A 23,263-nucleotide genomic window follows, 5' to 3' on the forward strand; every position below is an offset into this window, starting at 1 on the left:
TTTCCTGCAGCTGATTACAACTCTTAATCGGGCACACAGCTAACTCCCGAATTAATACAAATACGTCCAAACTAAACCTCCCACCTCTGAAACTCAGTTTCAATAACAATTCAGAAATAAAATATGAGACTGAAAAGGTAATACATAACCACTGGAGTGTGCTGTCTTATTGGTGAGAACAAATTCAGCACTAGTGTTCTCCCATATGTAATCAGACTATTTATATTTATATTGACTTTATCCACAAAATTACCATATATGTGTATGTATGTATGTATGTATATATATATATATATATATATATATATATATATATATATATATATATATATATACATATATATAGCTGCTTTTTCGTGGGAAAACCCAATGACAAGATTGAAGAATAACTATTAAGAAAAGAACCAATCTTCTCGCTGGTGGTCTTGTTTACTTATGTGGGTCACATTGAGACGCCTGTATTAAGTTTCGACTTTCATGTAGAAACTTAAAGGCAGCAGAGTTGCAGAACTGAATGAGAGACGAGTGGTACATCCACGCCTTTTAGCCTGAAGCCCCAAGCAGCACACTTCAACCCATACAAATGCCCACATAAAGTAGTTATAACTCTGAAATGACTGGTGCCTGCAGAATATGTAAAATTACAGCTCAGCTGCCACACTGGGGGTCTGATGTGAAACCCGAGCCAGGACTCCTCGGTTAACTTGGAGCTTCATGACCCAAAACTGTTATTCCTGTCTGATGTGTTAATGTTTCTCAGCTCAGAGAAAGTCAACGTGGGTAAATAATCTGGCTTCCGCTTAAATTGGGAACAACTTCTAACCTGATGCAACGGGATTTCTTACTTTCCAAAATTATTGAGTGTTGAGTTCTGAACTTTTTCTTTTTTTTTTACCAGATTTCACCTCCCCTAATTGGATGATGTACTAGAAATTCCTGGACCAGCGGGAATTCTGGATTGAGTCCCACACGGACCAAAGTAATCTCCACGCAGGCAGGAGGCCAAGTCGAAGCCAAGCCAAGCAGAAGTTCTGTAGTTCGGCTTAATCAAGGCAGTGCAGACTGACAAGCAGAGACTAGAGTGGTGAACAGAGGAATGCCACTATTTGTACATGTAGACATAGGAGTGGTTGATCTCTCAAGGGAAATGAGGCGAGCCAAGACCCGGTGTGTGATCATCATCGCCACGGGACGGCGTGAGGAGCGCGTGGCTTATTAAGGGGATCGCCACAGGAGGGCGAGTCGATCTCACAGCCAGCTGGAGTTTCCTCAAAGCAGTTAGAAGCAGGGAGAGAGAAAATGAGAGAGGGGGCGAGTTGCATGGAAATTGAACAGTACTGAGAGGGGAAGAGATGCAGACAATAGTAATAATAATAGGGATAGAAACAGCTGAATGAAAATCTGCTGCAAATGGCATCAAACCATAAACTACCAAGATTGTCCAAGACGTCTAACAATGGGATTAGACTTCATGATATCGTGCCGAAAATGGTTGATTCTGGTGTTGTGCCTTGTTCACACCAAACTATCGGCGTAACACAAGATTGACTACAGGATAATTTGTGTTTTTTGCGCCATTCACTCTAGAAGCGCCGGAGAGGAGGCAGGGCTTCCCTCCATGTAGACGCCAACCAGGTTTCTTCCATCATGTCTGAAATAACCGCTATGACTGCTTTGTACATGGCGTGAAGCCCCAGATGCACTGGGAAACCAAATCCCATCCTGGGTTCATGACATCATCCAGTTGCTTGGTGAATTTCACAAATCTGGATTCACTGGATCTAGCAAGTCACACGTGGGCTGCTTTACCACAGCTGGAGGAACAAAAGATAAACTATTTAGCTGTGATGTAATAGAAATAAACAGATCAAAAGGATGCTGAAATAACTCCATGATGATTAGTGATTAGTAAAAAGTCTGAAGTCATGCTTTGTTAGGTCTGTCTGCAAGACGACGACTTTTAAAATGCTTGTTTTCTGGGTTGATGCTAACACTCTGCTCCATCAACATTCCAAATCATCTAGACATAAATATGGGAGCGACCTTGTTGTTTGGACAATTTCCTTCCCTGATCACTTTTTCCACATTATGCATGTCGTAATTGTTTTAGTTTAACATGAGTTTTTTGAGGAATTAATGGTCAAGTTAAACCACAAGCCTGTGTTGCTTGGAGCAGCACAAATTACTTGTCATTGAGTTAAATTAAACCCAGAGTATCAGTGTGGATACATGCCACCAGTGAGGAAGGTGCGTGAGGAGGAGTAGAGCTTTGCACCAACAAAACTGTCTGCAATCAAGTGGGAGAAGTGGCAGTAGCAATTAAAGTGTCATGAAGAGTACATAGTGTAGCTGAGGACTGCAGACAGGCTTCTTCTAGAACTGCTGCTTCTTGTCAGGAACATCCAGTGGACCATGGACCAAAATATGACATGACCACATGACAATTATACGACGGCGTATTAGGGCACTGTCGAAAAAAAAAAAAAAACGGAGCCAAGAGAGGTGGGCAATATTCTGAGATTAAAAGTCACAAATTTGCTAGTTTTAAAGTGGCAAATTTGCGACTTTAAAACTAGCAAATTTGCGAGTTTTAAAGTGGCAAATTTGCTAGTTTATTACGATGCTAACAACCGGCATTTATGCTAGCTAACTTCCCATGAATGTAGCTTTTATATATGCAGGTAGTTTGCCTAAGCTAGCGGTAGCTTTCACTTGTTGTCATAGCAACGGCAAACATCCGGGTCAAGCTACGTGATTACTTCCTCTATGACCGCTAGCTTAGCCAAACCACCCGATCAACAAACACACATACCGTAAGATGACAATTTGGCCCATATAAAATTAACCAACACTAACCATCAAGAGCCATCACCCTAAGGACCTTAGCAAAGCATTGACACACGGGATGGATTAATTAGAAAGATAAAAGCTACATTCATGGGAAGTTAGCTAGCATAAATGCCGGTTGTTAGCATCGTAATAAACTAGTAAATTTGCCACTTTAAAACTAGCAAATTTGTGACTTTTAATCTCAGAATATTGCCCACCTCTCTCGGCTCCGTTTTTTTTTTTTTTTTTCGACAGTGGCCCTAATACGGCGTCGTACAATTATACGTACAATAAGTAGATAACATAAATATTATCAAGGTCATTTCCATCAACTTTATTAATCTATAATGTGAGAACTATATTCTAGTATAGTTTATATTTCATACCATGAGGCAACAATGTAATAATGATCCCTCCATGATTGTTGTGATGATGTGTCGTGTTGCTTTAAATCTTGGTTTGACTTTCATGAAGAGCTCAACATTGTAAATCTACTCAGTTAATACTTCATTTGAGTTCATGCAGTCACAACAGAAACATTATGAGGATAATTTAAAGGCTGGTGAGAACATCTGGACATTCTGCGTTCTCTTGCTGTGAGATTAATGAACTCCAGATTCAGTCACATCCAGATGATTAATGCTGTATAGAAACGCAGCCATGCTCCAGTCAACACATGCACACTATCAAACATGTGGCTTCGACCGGCTGACAGCTCGTAAAAACATTTCAATCTTTTTTATAGGTATTCACTTATTGTTATTTCAAAAGAGTACATATCAATGTGAAGCAGCCCCTAACTCCATGTATACAACATCTAAGAGATCTGAAATGTTTCACTTTCAACTAAATTTAGTTTGAATCTAGATGTGAAGACACCTGCAAATGACTAAACTATGGTTACTGGATTGAATAATAACCACTGTACCTTGTATGAAGTCAAACTGCACTGACCTCTATGGGTTGATAGCAGCACAGACTGTCTATAAGAAGTGGACATCGTCATGGTGATGTCACCCGTTGGTTTGTCGCCATCTGGGATTTTTTTTGCAACCAGTGAAGGAAGTGACCATATTTGGACTGTGGAGGAGCGACGGGTGGATCTGAAGAACACAAGCGGCAGAGCGGCACCCTGAGCAGCACCCTTACTGGATCTGGATCTGGATTCTAGTGTGAAGCTAACAAAGTTAGCTTCATAATTCAAGGTCAACTTTATAGCTAAATAAATCTTAGTAGCTAACTGCATTGGTAGTGGTAGAAGGGACTTGTAAATCACAAGGTAGCCCCGCCCTAAAGCATCCCCTGCTTTATGGTCTGCTTGACTCTAAATGGACCATAATTTACGAAATGAACATCATGCTGGATTGAAGAAGACTTAAAACTAGAGATTGAGAACATAAACTCATGTTTACTGAGATAATAAATGAGAGAGAAGTTGGGTCATTTTCTCATAGACTTCTACTATCAGGAAGGGGTCGCCCCCTGATGGCCAGCAGAGAGAATGACAGTTTAAGGCACTTCAGCACCGGCTTCAGTCTTCAGAACTGGAGGTTGTCTCCTGGTTGAAAGGTTTTAGTCCTGGCTGAGCTTGGTGTGTGGTCCTGGTACCTTTGACCACACCCAGCTAAGATGCAGCTCAAAGCTGACCCAACTTCAGATATTGGGACTGTAACAGAGCCAGAAACACAGTGACTGGCATCCTGCTGTAGGATTATTCTTCAGTATTCATGAATAATAACATGAATCATTTTGTTTCTGAAATGCAGCCGTTTGGCCTCAGAGCCAAAAAAATGCATAACAAAAAAAAAACTAGAGAGAAATGTTCGAACAAGCCGCCCCTATCTCTGTTTGACACACACGGAATACAACCTCCTCACACACAGGGATGCAATTACGCCGACACTGTCAAAAAAGAGGAAAACAGAATGACAATTTCTGTAACTACATCACAGACACACACACACACACACACACACACACAGATGCAAATGCTTGGTAGTTCTGCAGAAAAACACTAAATATCAAACCTATTCTCACACACACACACACACACACAGACATACAAACACACACACACACACACACGCGTGCGCACACACACACTTAGTCCTTAGGTAATTTTGTTAATTAATTAGCCTGTACAACAACCCAGCATGGAGCTAATTAGAAAGTCTGTCACCTCCTGCAAGTCTAGCAGATATCAGTGTTTCCTCAGGCCACATTCAACTATTATCATAACGCACACACACACACACACACACACACACACACACACACACACACACACACACACACACACACACACACACACACACACACACACACACACACACACACAGGTGGTCTTTTTCATGGCCCCCGAGCCCAGCCTGGTCTCCTTAAAATTACATTCCCACACCACAAAACTGCATTGTGGGTTAAGTTTCTAGGGAACCATATTTTCTCAAGGATTCATTTGCTCATCGATAACGTATTCATTTTTAACGAGTCTGTGTGCTGTCGGTGGGTTTGTTACTTAAACATAACCAAGTACGCTACTTTTGTTTCACCTTCATAGCATGTATGTAGTTATACAACTCTGTATAAACTCATCTTCACATTGCGTTAAATGTAACTTCGGGTTGTTCATTGCCGGCGGTACTTTCGTTTGAGTTTAAAAATCTCATCTCAGCCTCGATGGGACTAATTTAAATTTAGCAAAACAGTTCAGTCTTTGATTCAGAGTACAATCCGTTTAACATTCACACTTCTTTTTCACCTCAAACTCACAAAGGATTTGTTCTTTTAACTTCACAGTTCAGGTATTTCAGTCACGTCTCCATCTGGAGTGATTCACAATGTGCAGCCGTCAGGTACATTTTGAAATCCTCAGATCAGAAGTGACCATCAGCAGGGTCAAAGGTCACGGCACCCTGTAATAGATGGATCAGAGTACCCCTGGTTAAGGCTGAGGAAAAGGTTGTGGTTTGGGTTTAAATACACTTTTTTTTCATTCATACATCTTGTATGATGTGTATGAATCAAGCATGTCTTCAACCTGAGCCTTCAGCTGGGGAGGGTCCCCGTGCTCTGGAAGACCTCATGTCTCATCCCGGTTCCTAAAACAAAACATCCCAGGGAGCCGGGTGACTTCAGACCAGTGACATTAACATCCCACATCATGAAGACTTTTGAACGGCTGCTGCTCCATCTCCTCAGACCCCAGGTCCACCACGCACAGGATCCACTGCAGTTTGGATACCAGGAGAAGGTGGGCGTGGAGGATGCCATCCTCTATCTGCTACACAGGGCTTACTCTCATCTGGACAAGGAGAGCGGTGCTGTGAGAATCATGTTCTTTGATTTTCCAGCGCCTTCAACACCATCTGGCCCCTCCTGCTGAGAGACAAGCTGACAGAGATGAGGGTGGACTCACACCTGGTGAGATGGATTACAAACTACCTCACAGAGAGACCACAGTACGTCAGCAGCACCGGAGCACCACAGGGGGCCGTGCTGTCTCCCGTCCTCTTCACCTTGTACACATCTGACTTACAGTACAACTCTGGGCTCAGGTGGTGCAGGTCCAACCACCTGCAGCTGAACACCTCCAAGACCAAGGAGATGGTGGTGGACTTCAGAAGGAAGAAACCACATCTCCAACCGGTGTCCATCGAGGGGGTCGATGTGGAGGTGGTCAGGACATACAAATATCTGGGGCTGCAGCTGGACGACAGATTGGACTGGACAGCAAACATGGACTCTGTCCACAGGAAAGGACAGAGCCGTCTGTACTTCCTGAGAAGGCTGGGGTCCTTCAACATCTGTAAAAAACTGCTGCGGATGTTCTACCAGTCTGTGTTGGCCTGCGTCCTCTTCTACGCTGTGGTTTGCTGGGGAGGAAGCAGCAAGAAGAGGGACGCTGCCCGACTGGACAGACTGGTGAGGAGAGCTGTCTCAGTGGTGGGCACAGAGCTGGACTCTCTGGTGACAGTGGCAGAGAGAAGGACCCTGGACAAACTGCTGTCCATACTGGACAACACCCACCACCCTCTGCACAACACCTTCATCAGGCAGAGGAGTGTGTTCAGTGGTAGACTGCTGTCCCGATCCTGCTCCACCAACAGACTTAAGAACTCGTTCGTCGCCCTGGCCATCAGACTATACAACAGCTCTCAGTGATGGCAGGAGGCACAATAGACAATGGACACTTGGTCATTTTATAGTTGTAATATAGTTTATAGTTCTATAGTTTCTAATGTATGTTTAATGTATAATGTATGTTCTATGTATGCTATTGCTACTGGATGCTTGAATTTCCTTCGGGATCAATAAAGTATCTATCTATCTATCTATCTATCTATCTATCTATCTATCTATCTATCTATCTATCTATCTATCTATCTATCTATCTATCTATCTATCTATCTATCTATCTATCTATCTTCTTTCTTTTTGCGAAATGACTCATCCAAAAGTTTCAGGTTAATATTAAAGCTGAATATTGTAATATATTTTGGAGGTAATATTGCATTTTAATACCAGATGTCACCCTATTCTTTCAAAACTGCAGATAGCAAAACATGTTCCTTTTTTTTTTATAGATATTGAATTATGACATTTCTCAAATCTTCGAGACAGACACAGGGAGCAGTGAGGGTGTGACAGGAGATTAAGGTGAACAAGGGGAGTGTGGGAGAGGAAAAGGAAATGAAAAGAATTCAAAGCAACTCGTCTGTGAATGTTTTATTCACCATGCAGAGTGGCTACACAAACTGGTATTTCAATCAGGAGAGAAGATTTTTCTAAACGATTCCTTTTATACAAACATGACATTTCCTGCAGCTTATTACAACTTTTAATCAGGCACTTTTATTGTGAAGCAGCTATAGCTTCCTGTTGTCTTGCTCAGCCTGAGAGTGATAAGTACGTTACTTTCGGTTTCACGTTGGACACGAACATGGATCTGTTATGTGAAAGTCCTTGTGTTTGACATATCCATCCATTGTGACCTCCTCCCTCTGTGGACTGATTAATATGAACGTAATTTGGGAGGGAAAAATTACAAAAAACGTTCCCCTGAAATGTAATACTGACACACACACACACACACACACACACACACACACACAAAATGCTGATTCATGGCATATGGCATTCATGACACATTATCTTATTTATTCATTAGACTTAATCCCTCAATTTGGATTGCTGGACTGTATGACTCACCGTGTGTGTGTGTGTGTGTGTGTGTGTGCTGCAGTGTGTGTGTGTGTGTGTGTGTGTGTGTGTGTGCTGCAGTGTGTGACAGCTCAACATTATCTCTGCTGCACACACCACTCTGCTCCTCTCGTGACCCATTTAATTTCCTCTGCACACCACTGACTCAGTCCTGTTACCCATGGCAACGCATGGCTGCAGCACACGCGTGTTACGGAGTGTGTGTGCGTTAGCGTCCGAGAATGTCGCGTTGTCTGGAGAGATTTCTGGGTGGTCATTAAAGAGCTTTATTTACTGGTACGAGGTGTGAAGTGTCAGAGACTACCGATGAGGATTAGGGCAACGGGAACTAAAAAAAGTGTGTTCTGACTTTAATCTCGGAATAGAAGACACAATAGATGTTTTTCCCGGCGGAAAATAAATCTAAATTCTGGGATTTGAAAGACTTTGAACTCATAACTAAAAAGAAAAAGATTGACATGTGGCACTAATCCTCTTCCGTACATAGGCTGCAACAACAGCAGAGATAAGCTGGTTCAGATTTCATTCAGTTAGGTGACAGCCAACGGACAGATCCGAGTCATCAATGGATGATAACTGAGAGTTTGACTGCTGTGGGAATGAGTCATACAAATGGAAAATTCATCAGCATTTTTTTGCACTTCAAGTTCCCTCCTTTCAGAGGTTTAAACCTAACTAAGTAGTGACATCATCCCCACTGGCTGGGAAAAAACGTGATGCGGGCACGAACAATACTTCCAAATGAATTACATTAGTTTGAATGTCTTTCTGAGCGACACAATAAAAAAAATGGGAAATTCGTATCCAAGTACAAGAATCACTCGATTTCAATTGGTGACTTTTTCATGAACTATCATTAGACTCTTGGATATGACCCCCAAAACAGCTTTTCATTCCACTTCAGTAGCTTTTTTCCACCTTTCATATTCTGGCAGTGCTATAGCTCGCACCGTTTCAAGTACTGGACGGATTCCATAGAGTGCCGACCACAAATCTTCATCTCTCTCCATCTCATTCTATTTCTCAGTCTTTGCTGCTCTCTCCCTGAGGTTTTGCCACTTTATTTCTCTCTCCCTGTATGCCGCATTTTTTTCTCAAACACGTCCCTCCCAACATCCGCGCGATGTTGGCAGAAGTTTTTCAGTCAAACTGAGAGAGAAAAAAAAATAACCCTCTGAAATGTGTGGAACATGGCCTGGTTTTTTACGTCCTACTTTGTTTTCGCTCACAGTGGGTGTTTGCACTCATTCCTCCTGTATGTCACTCGGGGAGTAAAAATGCCAGAAAATCTGAAGAAATATTCTCAAGGAATGTATGCTTTATTCGTGTGTGTGTGTGTGTGTGTGTGTAAGGCCGATGGAGAGAAAGTGTTTGCTCTGCAGTTCACGGCTATAATTTGTCCTACTCTTGTGTTTTTGCCCCGACGTTGCTCTACCTCTCTTCCCCCTTCCAGCTCATTTCCTATTCCCGCCATCTCTCTTCCTGCCTCGGTTCCTCTCTTTTTTTTTTATCTACTGGAATGAGTGTGTCTGTGACTAATCCTCTCGTTTTCTCAGCGATGCAGTGCAGACTCCTGTACAAGACACCTCGGCACTGACTCTACTCGTCATTGCTCAAAATGCTCTTTTACAGCCAAGTGCATTCATCTCGAGTCTCTCCCGCTGTAGCTCTGCGGAGAGTTCCTCCCCAGGATTAGGGTGTGGAACCCCGGGCAAACCTATATTTATGGTTTGATTCCAGAAGGGCTTTAATCTGATACCGTATATTCTGTCTGCATGTGTACAAATGCGTGCCTGTCTGAATCAACCACACAGTCAATGGTCACAAAGCCACTGCCAAGACTTCACAAACTTTACAGTAGTTTGACATTAATGAGTTCTACAGAGTTTCACTTTTTGCATCATATTTAAATCTGCCCCAGGAAATGTCATGCTCACTTTATCCAAGGTGTCGAGCAACACGCTGGCCCATCACTTCATCACTTCGCTGCAGTTTGCACTACGTTTTAATTTAACATTTGGAGTACAATTCTACTCGTTAGACTTTGCTTGACAAGAAAAAAAAAGTTAAGGAAAGGAGTGGGAGAGATTGATGGGCAAGGAACAAGAGAGACAGTGATTCAGATACAATAGAGCCTTATGAGAAAAATTAGGGCTTTTGTCAGTCCTTATGTAATGATTTATTTTGAAATTATTACACTACAAATTCGTTTTTAACACTTTTACTTCAGAGTAGAATTTCTTCTGTGTTTCTTTTATCCACAACATAGAATGATTTAAGGACAATTCCCCATTATTGGTTGTGAACTAGGATTACCTGGGGATCTAAATCCACCTACACTCACATTGGTAGTCTCCGTAAGTGGACATTTGAACATTCACAACCATGTGCATGATCTTTTTTGGACTACCCACTGATATCTGTGCAGCTATGGCATCATAATGACCCTTGTGGCTACCTGGATGACAGAAATACAGTATGGTTTCAGCTTTGAGTTTATGCCACCAGGTTACAAGCCAACGAGAACTTCTTAATGTCTAAAAATAATAATATGAATCACAATTATCTCTGGAGTTACATTGTGTTCATACCAAATGTCAAGTGGATTTTCTAGACATTGGGAAGGCAAACATTGTCCTGTCTGGGTCGATTGCATCATCCAGAGGCGTTCTGTGAACTTCACCGAGCTGGCTTTGCTACAGCAGTATGAAGCCAAAATAAACAGATATGGCCGTAAATAAATTGTAAGAAATTGATACAAAATTTGCTGATCAAACTACATACTGAAGAAAAGTAGAATAAAGATTGTTTTGTTAGCCACTTTTTGCACAAAAAATGCAAATTTTGGGTTGACATGTGCAACAAGTTTGCTTCATGTTCGGTGTCAACACGCCATAAGAGTAAACTGTCATCGTGCGAGATCGCACATGTTAACGGTAGAGGGTGAGTTAATTGGCCCCACTGTTAATTGAATTCCCTTTTCACTTTTTGATGAATAACTTGGTCATGGTTTAGAAGAATGAACACAATCTACTTCTCAGAAGATTTATCAGGGTGTAATTCACTTCAACCCAACTACATTTCCCTGGAATATATAAAAAGCTAATAATAATATAAAATATAACTATATAAATATAACTAATATGATTAATCTATAAAATGTAAGATATTACATCTGTTTGTTGAGTTCAATGGGCATTGTTCTAACCTGACCCATCACTGTATGAAATCTTCCAGTCAATCAAACCAAAATCTAAAGAAATTAAAGGAAAAATATTGAGTGAATTTAGGGCAGACCCCCCCTAAAAATGGGTCATGAGCCTGTTTCTTGTGGTTTGCCAACATGGCACCAGTTTTGATGCGCCTGGTTCCCTGGGTGTTGCACCCAGAGCTCTGCACCAAATGCAATGTAAAAATGCAATCAGAGACATGAGATGTTCAGACACGACTTCTTCTTTCTCACTCTTCATCGTTTACAGACACCTGGAATTATACAAGATAAAGCCATAATAGTATTTTAACTTTCAGAAGGCAGAGTCAGAAGTTTAAAGACTGCAGCCTTCACATGTCAGCTTTTGAGTTTTTTAGTGATTTTATTTTAAATCCTCGCCTGACAATGCCTTTGATTTACCTCTGGTGTTTAATGTGCACCTGTTTCCGTCAACTGTGTTCCTGAAATCTCTGGATCAGTGCGTACGCCTCTGCATCGGTGTAAAGTGTGCGTGGGAGGCATGAATTGGGACGATCATTAAATGCTCTAACAATCAAGAGGACGGAATGTTGGAAACAACAAGCGTTGATGGCAGATTTCTGTCCCATGAACTGTTTTTACAGACTGGGCTTGAAATGAACCATGAAATTACATACGTTAATAATGTAAACGCGTACTGTTTAAATGGATGTGGTTGCCTCGGCCATGCTGCATGAAGCTAAGTACCAAATATGTAAGCATGAACAACACAGCAACAACGACAAAAAAAAAAAAAATCCATACGAAAAAAAACAATTAGTATAACTCAGCAAGAAACCAATAGATTCAATGCTGCATTCAGTCAGAGAGTGACTTGGTAGATGGACTGTTATTGAACTATGTGGTTTGATGGTTATGTGCAATAATAACGAGTATAACAAGCAAGCAAGAAATTCCACTAAGCACAGGAAGGACAGGTGTTGTATAGGTCAAACAAACACAGGACTTTCATCCAGGAGACCACTGTTCGTGTTCCATGTAAAACCAAAATTAAACATAGACTCCTCACTCGTTACGTAGCGTTACTCAAGAAATTCACCTGAAGGCTGAAACCCAACCAAACTTTTCACAACGTTACCCACGTGACGTTGTGTGTTTCTGCGAGTGTGAGAGTGTTATACGAAGCTGATATGAAACATTATTTGGGTTCAGAAACAACATTCAACGTATCCCGTGTTTTCCAAAACTTATATTGCCAACATTTTTCTGTTGACGTCGCCTAATGATGCAGGATGAAAGTGGTCAACACTGACTTAATTCATTTATTTTAATTAACCAGCGTAAACATTCGTTGACAACAACACTGCCTCCCAGTGCAACTGACATCTCCACGGCAGTATTTCCTAAAGGGAGGGAGAACATTTAACTCCAGTCATGAATGGGAACCTTTAAGAGGAACACCTACCAATTTAAATACCTTTTTATTGTGTAGCTCTGATCTGATATGAATCACTCTCAATGGGGTCACTGTCGTTCTGTGTGTGTGTGTGTGTGTGTGTGTGTGTGTGTGCCAAGTTTAAGTCATTTGAAGTTGAACTGCTGTGATTAATTCACACCCCCACTTTGTGAGACTGTTTCATAACCAGTTCATGTAGAGTACCAGTGACACACACACACACACACACACACACACACACACACACACACACACACACACACACACACTGTATCTTATGAAACTTTGAACACCCTCCGAGCATCATACAATCGTCCCTTTCAATTCCTCTGAGTGAGTTAATTAAAGAAAACCAAGTTTGTGGAGTGAGTGTGTGTTTACTGTATGTATGCGTGTGTGTGTTTGTATTTACAGTGTACTTCTGTGTATACAGTATGTCTGTGAGCGGTTTGTGGGTGTTTCATGTTTTGTTTTTCTCTCCTCAAGAGGACAAAACAAACTGATTAGTCATGTTATTTCAGGTTGAAGGGCAAAACATTTCAAGTTACATAACTCAAAAAGTCATCACTGCTGTAAATGCATTTCTTTCAGTCAATAGTCACATTACACATTTTTTAGTATTTTCACACTGCAGATATGGTTCTGTTTAAACCATAAATAAAAAAGACACAAACAAAACAGAACAAGAATTCACAACGTGCTCAAACAAATAAGATTATGTACTTTCATTCAGCCAGAATTCAAAGAAAAGTGACTTGGCAGGCTGAAATGTTTTCAACTTGTCTGCTTCTACGAACCAAAGACAGTAAAATGTAAATACTGTGGCGACACGGGGGTTGTTCCTATTGTTACGTATGAGATCTGTTGCCAACAACGCCACCTTGGGTTAGGGCCCAAGGACCCATACTAAGGATCACTAGCACACTAAAGGACACAGGTTCGTTTGCTCAGGGAGGGCAGGAGACGGAGTTCAATGATTACACAAAGGTTTTATTGATTGTAATAATTATTTAAAATCACAAGGCTCGGCTCATAACCAAAAAGAAGCCCAACTGAGAAGGGGGTTGCAGGCTGAGGCTTACCGACTGGAAGAGGGGTCAACAGGGGGAAGGTGTAATCCAGAACAAAAAGAAGAGCACCCCACTCACACAGCAAAAACGTGATGTGCACACCAAGAAAATCTTAAACGAGGATCACACGCACAAGGGGATCACCATCACCCAAGGGGACCACCACCACCACCGTCGGCCTTCAGCTCTAGGGGGAAGAAAGGATAACACGATTAAAAGGGCTCAAAGTAAAAGAAAAACAAACAAACAAACAAACAAATCAACCAACAAATGAGAGTATTAATTTCAATTAATAAATCAACTAAACAAAAGAAAAAGGAAATTAAAGAGTCTCTGGCCAGAGATACCAACTCAATTAATCAATTGAAACAAATAAATCCCTGATGAAACTAAATTACCATAAATTCCCCCAAACAAACCAATTAATTACCCAAACAAAACAATAAGCAACCAAACTACTAAGAAATTACCCAAAAGAAATTATACCATTATTCAAATGATAAACAAAACAATTAAACCGAACCTTGGTCACACACACACACACACACGCACACGCACGCGCACACACACACACACACACACACGCAGTCCAAATAGGGGGCTGCGAGTCCTGACAAAGCTCGTAACGTCCCACACGAGCAACAGCCAGGACCCCGAACCAAACCAGCGAAGCAGCAGCGGGCTGGTAGCGAAGCAGCGGTGGCAACGTAGCCGCCGCGGGCTAGCAGCGAAGCAGCGGTGGCAACGTAGCAGCAGCGGGCTGGCAGCGAAGCGGCGGTGGCAACGTAGCAGCAGCGGGCTGGTAGCGAAGCAGCGGTGGCAACGTAGCAGCAGCGGGCTGGCAGCGAAGCGGCGGTGGCAACGTAGCCGTGGCACCTTACGTCACGCTAGCGTCCAAAAACCCCAGTTCAATCCAGTCACTTAGCGTCCCTTCTAAAGAGGGAGAGGCGTGAAAAGGGTCGGCGTGGCAGGGGAGACGGCCACCACGCACCATGCGACCAGCAGACTATGTTCCGGTCAGCAGCAGTCAACGACCCCAGTATATCGCCCCGATTGCGATAGAAACGCCGGATCTATAAAAGAGTTATGGTTAAACGAAACGCACATGAATATACATCAACAGCACGCTAAGGTGCGCCTACCTGTACTCCGATGTGAGCGACGAATACAACGACCCCAGTATATCGCCCCAATTGCGATAGAAACGCCGGATCTATAAAAGAGTTATGGTTAAACGAAACGCACATGACTATACATCAACAGCACGCTAAAGGTGCGCCTACCTGTACTCCGATGTGAGCGACGAATACAACGACCCGGAAGTGGGCGGGCCGAAGAGGCAGGAAGCGAGAGGTCAGGGGGAAAACACAGCCTACCTTTATCCCCTCAGTTAGAGCAACAATTGGCTAATAAGCCAGAGAGGGCGTGGTGCAGCAGACCCCAGGGTTCAATATGGCAGTGGTGCCTCCTACCACTACAATACCAATCCCTGAACAGCAGGAGTTGGACTTATCATTCTACTAAAAAGCAATGCAAATGAAGCATGTAAACTACAGGGATGCACCTTGTGTAGTTGAGCTTGCTTGCATGGAGGTTCAACATAAAACAGTATCATTACAAGGTTATCTTATAGTGATAAACATGCTGCCTCTGTGACAAACCAGTGATGTTTCATAAAAGCATTATAGTTTTACTAAACCATCAAAATAACACAACAACACTTTTGCTGTTTTAGCATCTAAAGACACACATGGCTGTCAACTAACTGTCATGCTAAGAGCAGCTTACTGGGCTTAACGTGTGAGGAAGTCCACGTAGGGCAGGGAGGTTAATGGGTCAAACAAGAATTGGAATCATAATAGGGTTATTGCCAAGTATGTTTGCACATACAATGAATTTGATTATGGTATGTGTAAAAGATTGCCCTGGCCAGTGAAGGTCCCAGGACTTGTTGATGAGGCTGATTGCAGTCGGGAAGACTTCCGTCTTTGTAGTGGGAGTGTTGGTCTTCGTAGAGCTCGGTCTCCTGCCAGAGGGGACAGAATCAAACAGTGTTATGGCCAGGGTGGAACTACATTTCCTTTAAACGCACTGCAGCAGCTGGCAAGAAACAACTGGTTTTAGGTCTTGGAATCCGCTGACAAAGCCAAATGTTGAATTGAATCTATTTCTGTCTTTCTGACTCCGGCAGAGTCTTTAATACTTTGAAAGTTGTTATAATGTGAGCTGAGGACAGTCCTCCGGTGCTGCTCAGGATGTCTGCAAGTCTGCAGCTGACCTCCTTTTCAAACCCAGAGTTCAGTTTCACTCCTCAAAGGATTGTGGAGGCTGGTGTCTCCATGGATGGGGACATCAAGCAAGCACTGACTGATCCTGTCAAAGTCAAAGCAAACTCACGAAAGGAAAAAGACAACCAAAAAAGACTTGGTTTAAGACATTGTAACATCTTCATTAGCATCAAGTAATATACAAAATCTAAAAAAAGGTAACTAATGGATGCCTGATATCAGACGTTTGTTGCTTAAGGAATAGGTAGGTATAGGTTTCATTGTATTGCATTCATTTGCTTGATTTATTCACACTTTGAACAAAATAAAAAAAAAAACATAATTTGACGTGAGGTCAAAGACTACCAAAGTTTTCAACATGTAAAGAGAGTGAGTGAGTAATTGAGTGAAAGAGTGAGTGAGCATGAAAGGCTGAGTGTGTATAATAGATGCTACACTTTTGTGTGTGTCAGAGAGAAAACTAAGCAGAAGTGTCCACAGTGTGTGTCGTACTGCCCACCTGCGAGTGTGTGTGTATGTGTCTGCATGTGTATGTGTGTGTGTGTGTGTGTGTGTGTGTGTGAGACCTCTCCTCCAGAGGAGATGATGAGCTGATTATGGAGAGGCACGAAACAGAGATTAAACAGCAGATGAGAACACGCAGACGGATGGAGTGATGAAAGAGGGGAAGCTAGACAGAGTTAGAGATGGAGGGGTGAAGAGAGAGAGTGGGAGGAAGGATTGTGTTGGGGTCAAGGGAACAGGTGGAGGGGGAGGGATGGAGGAAAGAAGGAAGGAGGGAGGGAACAGGCGGCAACCTCCGCCTTTAGGTGCGTAAAAGCTGCATTCTCTCTGCTGGCCAGCAGGGGGCAACTCCTCTCTGATTGTATAGAAGTCTATGAGAAACTGCCCCTACTTCTCTCTTGATTAATTATCTCAGTAAACATTGTAAAAATTGATCTCAATGTTTATGGTCTCAATCAGTGTTTTCCACTGTGGTGACTATGGTGGGGGGGCTGGCGATCCTCTAGGGGGGTCTGGGGGCATGCCCCCCCGGGAGAACATTTTGAATAGATTTAATTTTAATACATCAATTTGATGAATTTTGAGAAACAAAATATGACATATCAATTACTGACCAATGTCTTACACACTGCTGGTACTGATACAAATGTTGAGATACTAAATGGGGTTGAGGAGTTTAAGCATTCAAGAAAAGATGAAAACAAAAATGACTCGAACACAGTGCTGAGCCTTTAAACTATTAGTTTATTATGACTATTATTGTTATAATACTGTTAAATTCATAGATTCTGTGCAGTAAATAATTGTCAAGGTGGTGTAGTTAGCCGAGATTAACATCCTTGTCAAAGGATACGGCAGATAAATAGGTCTCAGAAATAAATAGAAGTCAGGCAGCCTACAAGGAAGTCTAACTAGCTTGTTAAACATTTAAGTAGCAGCTTCTTCAACATTTTCTCAAACAAAAACAATCTCAAACAGTTTTACCAGAAGCTAAACCTAAAATACAGTGAAACACATTCTTAGCAAATGTTCTCTTCTAAATCACAGTTACTTACCAATAAATATTTTCCAAATAGCGCTTCGGTTGAAGTGGGTGACTATTCCTCAGCCTTCCTTGGTGTTTTGGTTTTGACATACGCGCACACACTGTTAAACTCACGCGGCTGAGGGGGGTTAGGTGCGGGGGACGCCTTACCATGGCATCCCCTTATAATAAGTGCTGCTGCCCTCCTGTTTAGGTCTATCATTAAGGCCGCTAGTTAAGTCCATTTGCCTTGATAAAATAATTTTGGGCCAACATTGAGACTATGGCAGCCTGTTGGAGCCATAATATAGTTTTGTCTTTTGTATGTATGCATGCAGTTCTTGAGTTGGACACAGGGTGGAGCATTGCTCCAAAGCGCATATAGTTAACCTCCAAGGTGATGGGAATTAGTTGTGTTGAATGGAAGAGGCAAACAGTTTTTGACCGTGCCATCGGGTCATCGTGTCACCGTGTTATCTTGTCCTGTGTACTATGTTAACGGGTCTGCATGCTTTTGTTTGGCTGATTTACGTTAAAGGACAATTATCATAGGAATATTGAGTATAAAATAAACGGATCACCGCATCCAAAGTTATACAGGACTGGATATTGGTTTACTGTTGGCTCAGAACACGCGTCCGAAACAATTTCGTCCGTTCGCCCCTCAGTGACTTATTTAAACAGGTTAAAAAGTCACTACACAGCCTAAATGCGCCATAGTCTCGTCAATGTTTGGGAAACACTGGTCTCAATCTATAGTTCCAAGTCTTCTTCAATCCAGCATGATGTTGATTTAGTAAATGATGGTCCATTTAGAGTCGAAGAGACCATAAAGCAGGCGTTGCTTTAAGGCGGGGCTACATGGTGATTGATAGGTCGCTACCATGCTACCAATGCAGTTAGCTACTAAGATGACTTTTAACACTTAGCTGTAAAGTTGACCTTGAATTATGAAGCTAACTTTGTAAGCAGCTTCACACCAGAACCCAGATGGATCCAGATCCAGTAAGGGTTGCTGCTCTCTGTACCGCTCTGACGCTTGTGTTCGTCATCAGATCGACCGTAGTCCACCAACCAATGGGTGACGTCACGATGACTACCTCCACCTATACAGTCTGTGGGAGAGACATATTGGTGCTAGAAGGTAGCTGTGTGCTAACAGACAGAATGAAGAAGTGAATGTGAGACAGATATAATGAAGCACTGCAGACAGACAAAAAATAACCATGCTGAGTCTTTGTTGTATTATTATTTTTTGCATTATTTTTCTCTCCCTACTGCTGAGAGTTTGAAGTTGAAAGTGAAGTGGGGTGTAGAGAGAGAGAGAGAGAGAGAGAGAGAGAGAGGAGGGGAGAAGTAAATGTGCTGCCTCTCCCTGTCTCCCTCTCCTCTCTTTTTCCCTCAGTGTCTCACTCCTATTGCTGCTCCTCTTGTCGGATTCTCCGTGAGCTCGAGGGGAACGAGGAAGGATAAGAAAAAGAGAATGGCTGAGGTGTTTGTGGGACTAAACTCCAGCAATTAAGTACAGGGAGAGAGATTAAAGGAGACGAGACGGAGGAGAAGAAGAGAGAAGGGGGAGGAGGAAGAGGAGGGGTTTTGGAGAAAGCGAAAGAGCCACTGTGCTGTGAAGATGAGATAAGGGAGGGAGACGGAGGAAGTGCAGAGTGGCGAAAGTTGTCCAGATATCCGAAAAGACACACAAAAAAGAGTTGGACGAGACGAGGAAGTGAGAGAGAAAGAATACCCTGAAGATTGAGAAAAGAAGAAAGAGAAATCTACAGTTGAATCTTGGTTAGCCGTCAACCACCCAGGATGGACAAAGTGGAGCGAGTGATGAAGATGGTGAAGAGGATGTCGCCGAGGAAGAAGAGGAGGGAAGGAGGAGGAGGAAGAGGGGGAGGACCAGGAGAGCTGGAGAGCCCGGACACCCTGTGTGACGAATTCTGCCGCTTCAGCCTCTGCATTGGCGGTGAGGGGTCGCATGTGTGACGGAGAATATGTGTTTCTGTATGTGATAAAAAAAAACACGAGAATGAACCCTTCCTCTGTGTGTGTTGTTATCTGAACTTCTACTTGCTTCTGATGCAACTTCTGGCTCTGAAAAGTGAAGCCAATGCTGAAGTGCCTTTTAACCTACATTCTCTATGCTGGCCATCAGGGGGCGTCTCCTATGTGATTGTATGGAAGTCTATGAGAAAAGTAACCTACTTCTCTTGATTTTGTATCTCAGTAAACATTGTACACATTAGTTTATGGTCTGAGATGGTCCCGTTTACGAGAAGGACATTTAGTAGGTGACAGGGATGGTGGTGGAAGCATATCGCCCAGTCTCCAGATCCCCCTGAGGTGAGCACTGTTAGCCCTGTTAGCATTGTTGCTGTTGTTTGCACTGTTAGCACTGTCACCTGCTACCTATGATCTGCAACATCTTTTAGTTAGCTTTAACAGCGTGTGTGTGTGCAGTTTTTCTCAAACGCTTTGTTACTATTCTCAAATCATTCCTCGAAATAATTCGTACAAACAGCACCACAAAGTGGATTGCCTGGCAAAAGCCGGTAACTTGCTCTCGCCTTCGCTCCTTGTGTTGCTGTTAACAACGAAGACAGTCAAAATGCTTCACCATGTTGTCAATATAACAGTGTACTCTTTCTTATGGCAAATATGGTTAAGGATATGACAATGCACAAAGCTGCAATTTTTCTGTTTGGCACATGAATTTCAGCAGTACAAAGACATTCCGTACTGCTTGTGGGCGATTGATAGCAAGACATTTAGTGCATTTACATTTACCCATTTACAAGAGATTGGACATTTACATCATTACGATACAGAAAAGGGAAAACAACCCCACAAGACTGCACAGCACAACAGATAAAACAATACAACATTAGAAATGTAAACATAGCAAACACCACCTGAGGCAGAACTGTACATGCGCGTTTTATGGGTATTTCAGCCTACTTTAGAGAACCTGTTGCTTATTGGTTGATCAACATGTGGTCATAAAATATATTATAAATATTGACCCTTTGACACCTTTGGGCCAACAAACATGCACATCCACCAGCTCAACCACTACCCTGAACATTAGACTTTTTTTCTTTGCTCGCAATGTTGGGCTGAATGTAATTGCTAATTCATAGGAGGAAACCGGCACTGCTGACATGTCCAAGACATTTTCCCCTGCAGGGACAGAAAAGTTCCTGCGACACTGTTTTGCCGTCTGTTTGCCAGAGTTTTTACTGCGTTGCTGTTCAGTCGGCTTAATTAGTAAGCGCTAGCATTTAATTAGCTCTGAGCTGGTTAGTGTTGATGCTACAGTTTGTTAGGTACCTCATGTTCTTCAAAGACTTTGGGAAAGTGTTTCACTGAGAGTTGAGATTTTTTTTTGTGAGGTTTATTTTTTAACAGGCTTTGATCATACACAAACAGCTCGGCGAAGAGACCGAGAGGCCGAGTGTGGTGGGGAAAAAAACAGTGAAGAGAGAAAGGGTGTATAGAGCAGTAATATTACATGTGTGGAAGAGGGGAGGGTGAGTGTGCCTATTTTCCTCTACCCCTCCCATATATCCCATCATCAAACAATCTTTCTAATCACTCAGCAGAAACTGCAGCAGCCAGACTTCAAACAGCATCAAGAAACCATCAGAGAACCAAACACTGCTCTGCGGGCGGTGAAAGGTCACTTTGAAAACAAGGGGGAACAAGAGTATATCAAGGCAAACATCCCAGCATCCCCCCTTCTGTTACAACACAATGGGTGTTTTTCTTCTCACACTGGCTGGATGCTTTTATGTAGCCCATCAGCAACAGAAGATCATAAATGCTGAGTATGTCTGATATACAAGTGGATTGCTTTACCAACATGTCGCGTCTCATCTTAATACTGGAAAGGGTATGTTCATAATTACAGCCCTGGTCTGGGGGTAAAAAATGGTTTCAGTTGACTCGAAACCAGAGTCTCTTGGCGGAAACCTCCGGTTGAAGTGCCTTAAAGCTGCATGGGGCAACTCCTTTCAGATTGTATAGAAGTCGATGAGAAAATGACCCTACTTGATTTATTATCTCATAATCTCATAGTATAATCTCGAGTTTCACGTCTTCTTCAATCCAGCATGATGTTCATTTAGTAAATTAGCGTCAAACAGGCTGCACGGTGGTGTGGTGGGTAGCACTGTCGCCTCACATGGAGAGGGTTCAATTCCCGGGTTGGGCCCGGGTTCTTTCTGTGTGGAGTTTGCATGTTCTCTAAAATCTTCCCGTGTGAGCGTGGGTTCTCTCCAGGTTCTCCGGCTTCCTCCCACAGTCCAAAGACATGCAGGATGGGGATAGGTTGATTGATGACTCTAAATTGCCCGTAGGTGTACCCTGCCTTCGCCCAATGACAGCTAGGATCAGCTCCAGCCGCGACCCTGAATACAGGATAAGTGTTAAACGATGGATGGAGTCAAGCAGACTCCAATCTGGGAGTTTATTTTTAAACTCTTTCACAGTGTGATTTCAGTTCTTTAAATGTCTAAAAATGTCTTCTTCTCACCTGGTTTTGAAAAATGCATGTGATGATGTTAAAGCATCCTCATTAGTTGTGAGGTCAGTGAACAGTTGCTGCTTCCCAAGGTGGAGTATTGTTTTGCATGCTTTTCCACCAAGACAAATATAAAAGCACAGAAAGATAAACTTTTAATACAATGGGGCATTGGCAAAAATAACTGGACAATCTGTGGTGGCAAACTTATGTTAAACTCCCAAAGTCCTGTCACTTTCTCCCCCAAATAAGTCCAGTAGACGAATGGTTATAGATACAAGCAACAGTTATCTAAGGAGAGAAAAGCATGGCTTGCTTTTTCTATTGTCTCTGAACAATGTCTGCATGTGTTGAAGTTGTGTTAGGAGGGGAATGAAGAAAGGAATTTCTGGATAGTGTGACACATAATGGGATGCTAGAAAACTTGCCCCAAGACCTGGCTGGACCATCAAATATGTCTCAAAGCATGATTTTCTCTTGCCAAAAAAAAAATGGCTCTCTGACACAAATCAATGGAAATAACACTGGCAACTGTCATCATGCGTTAAATTCAAATGAGCACGGTGGAATGTACCCTGCAGCAAAAATTTAAATTTACGTCAGGCGAATTGCTTGAAAGCCAGAGTAAGGTAGAAGGGGAGCTGCACATGTAATCTGTGTGAAATAAGTCAGTCCGTATGCTGATATACCCACAGAAAACAGGGTTCAGGGTTTTAGTAATTAAAAACAATATGTTCATGTCACAATAAAGTATGTAGGCAAGTTCTCTGATAACAAATTTGTGTTTTAATCATGAACCATGAGAAAGTTTGAAATCTTAAGAAATTTGAATAAACACAATAGTGTCCAATGGTATCGCCTTAGGTATTTACAAAAATCTATAAATCTATAAAGAAAAGTTTTACTTAAAATCTTGTACTTATTTTACCGCTATATCGAGGTATAGGCCTAAATTTCACACAGAAGCAAAAAACAATGATAAATACTGTTTTACAACAAGTTATATGTGATCAAATGGACCTAATTAAAATATAAAATGCTCTTTAAATGATACCAAAAAAACGATTGTTGCTTCAATACTTGTGGAAGTAGTTTCTGTGGCAATAAAAATAAATGTAGATTTAAGGAAGGACCAGGTGTTTGTCTAACTGTCAGAG

At 42.2% G+C, this 23,263-nt stretch overlaps 1 protein-coding gene across 1 annotated transcript in view; it reads left to right on the forward strand.

Annotated features, from left to right (window-relative positions):
* Nucleotides 1-19,391: 19,391 nt before the first annotated feature.
* Nucleotides 19,392-23,263, forward strand: part of grip2b (glutamate receptor interacting protein 2b) — a 133,065-nt gene continuing 129,193 nt past the window's right edge. The window contains exon 1 of the mRNA XM_084026517.1: nucleotides 19,392-19,550. Coding sequence (XP_083882643.1) covers nucleotides 19,394-19,550 — 157 coding nt within the window. The 5' untranslated portion in view covers nucleotides 19,392-19,393. The remainder of the gene's footprint in view (nucleotides 19,551-23,263) is intronic.

Source organism: Eutrigla gurnardus, assembly GCF_963514095.1.
Source record: "Eutrigla gurnardus genome assembly, chromosome: 2".
NCBI lineage: Eukaryota > Metazoa > Chordata > Actinopteri > Perciformes > Triglidae > Eutrigla > Eutrigla gurnardus.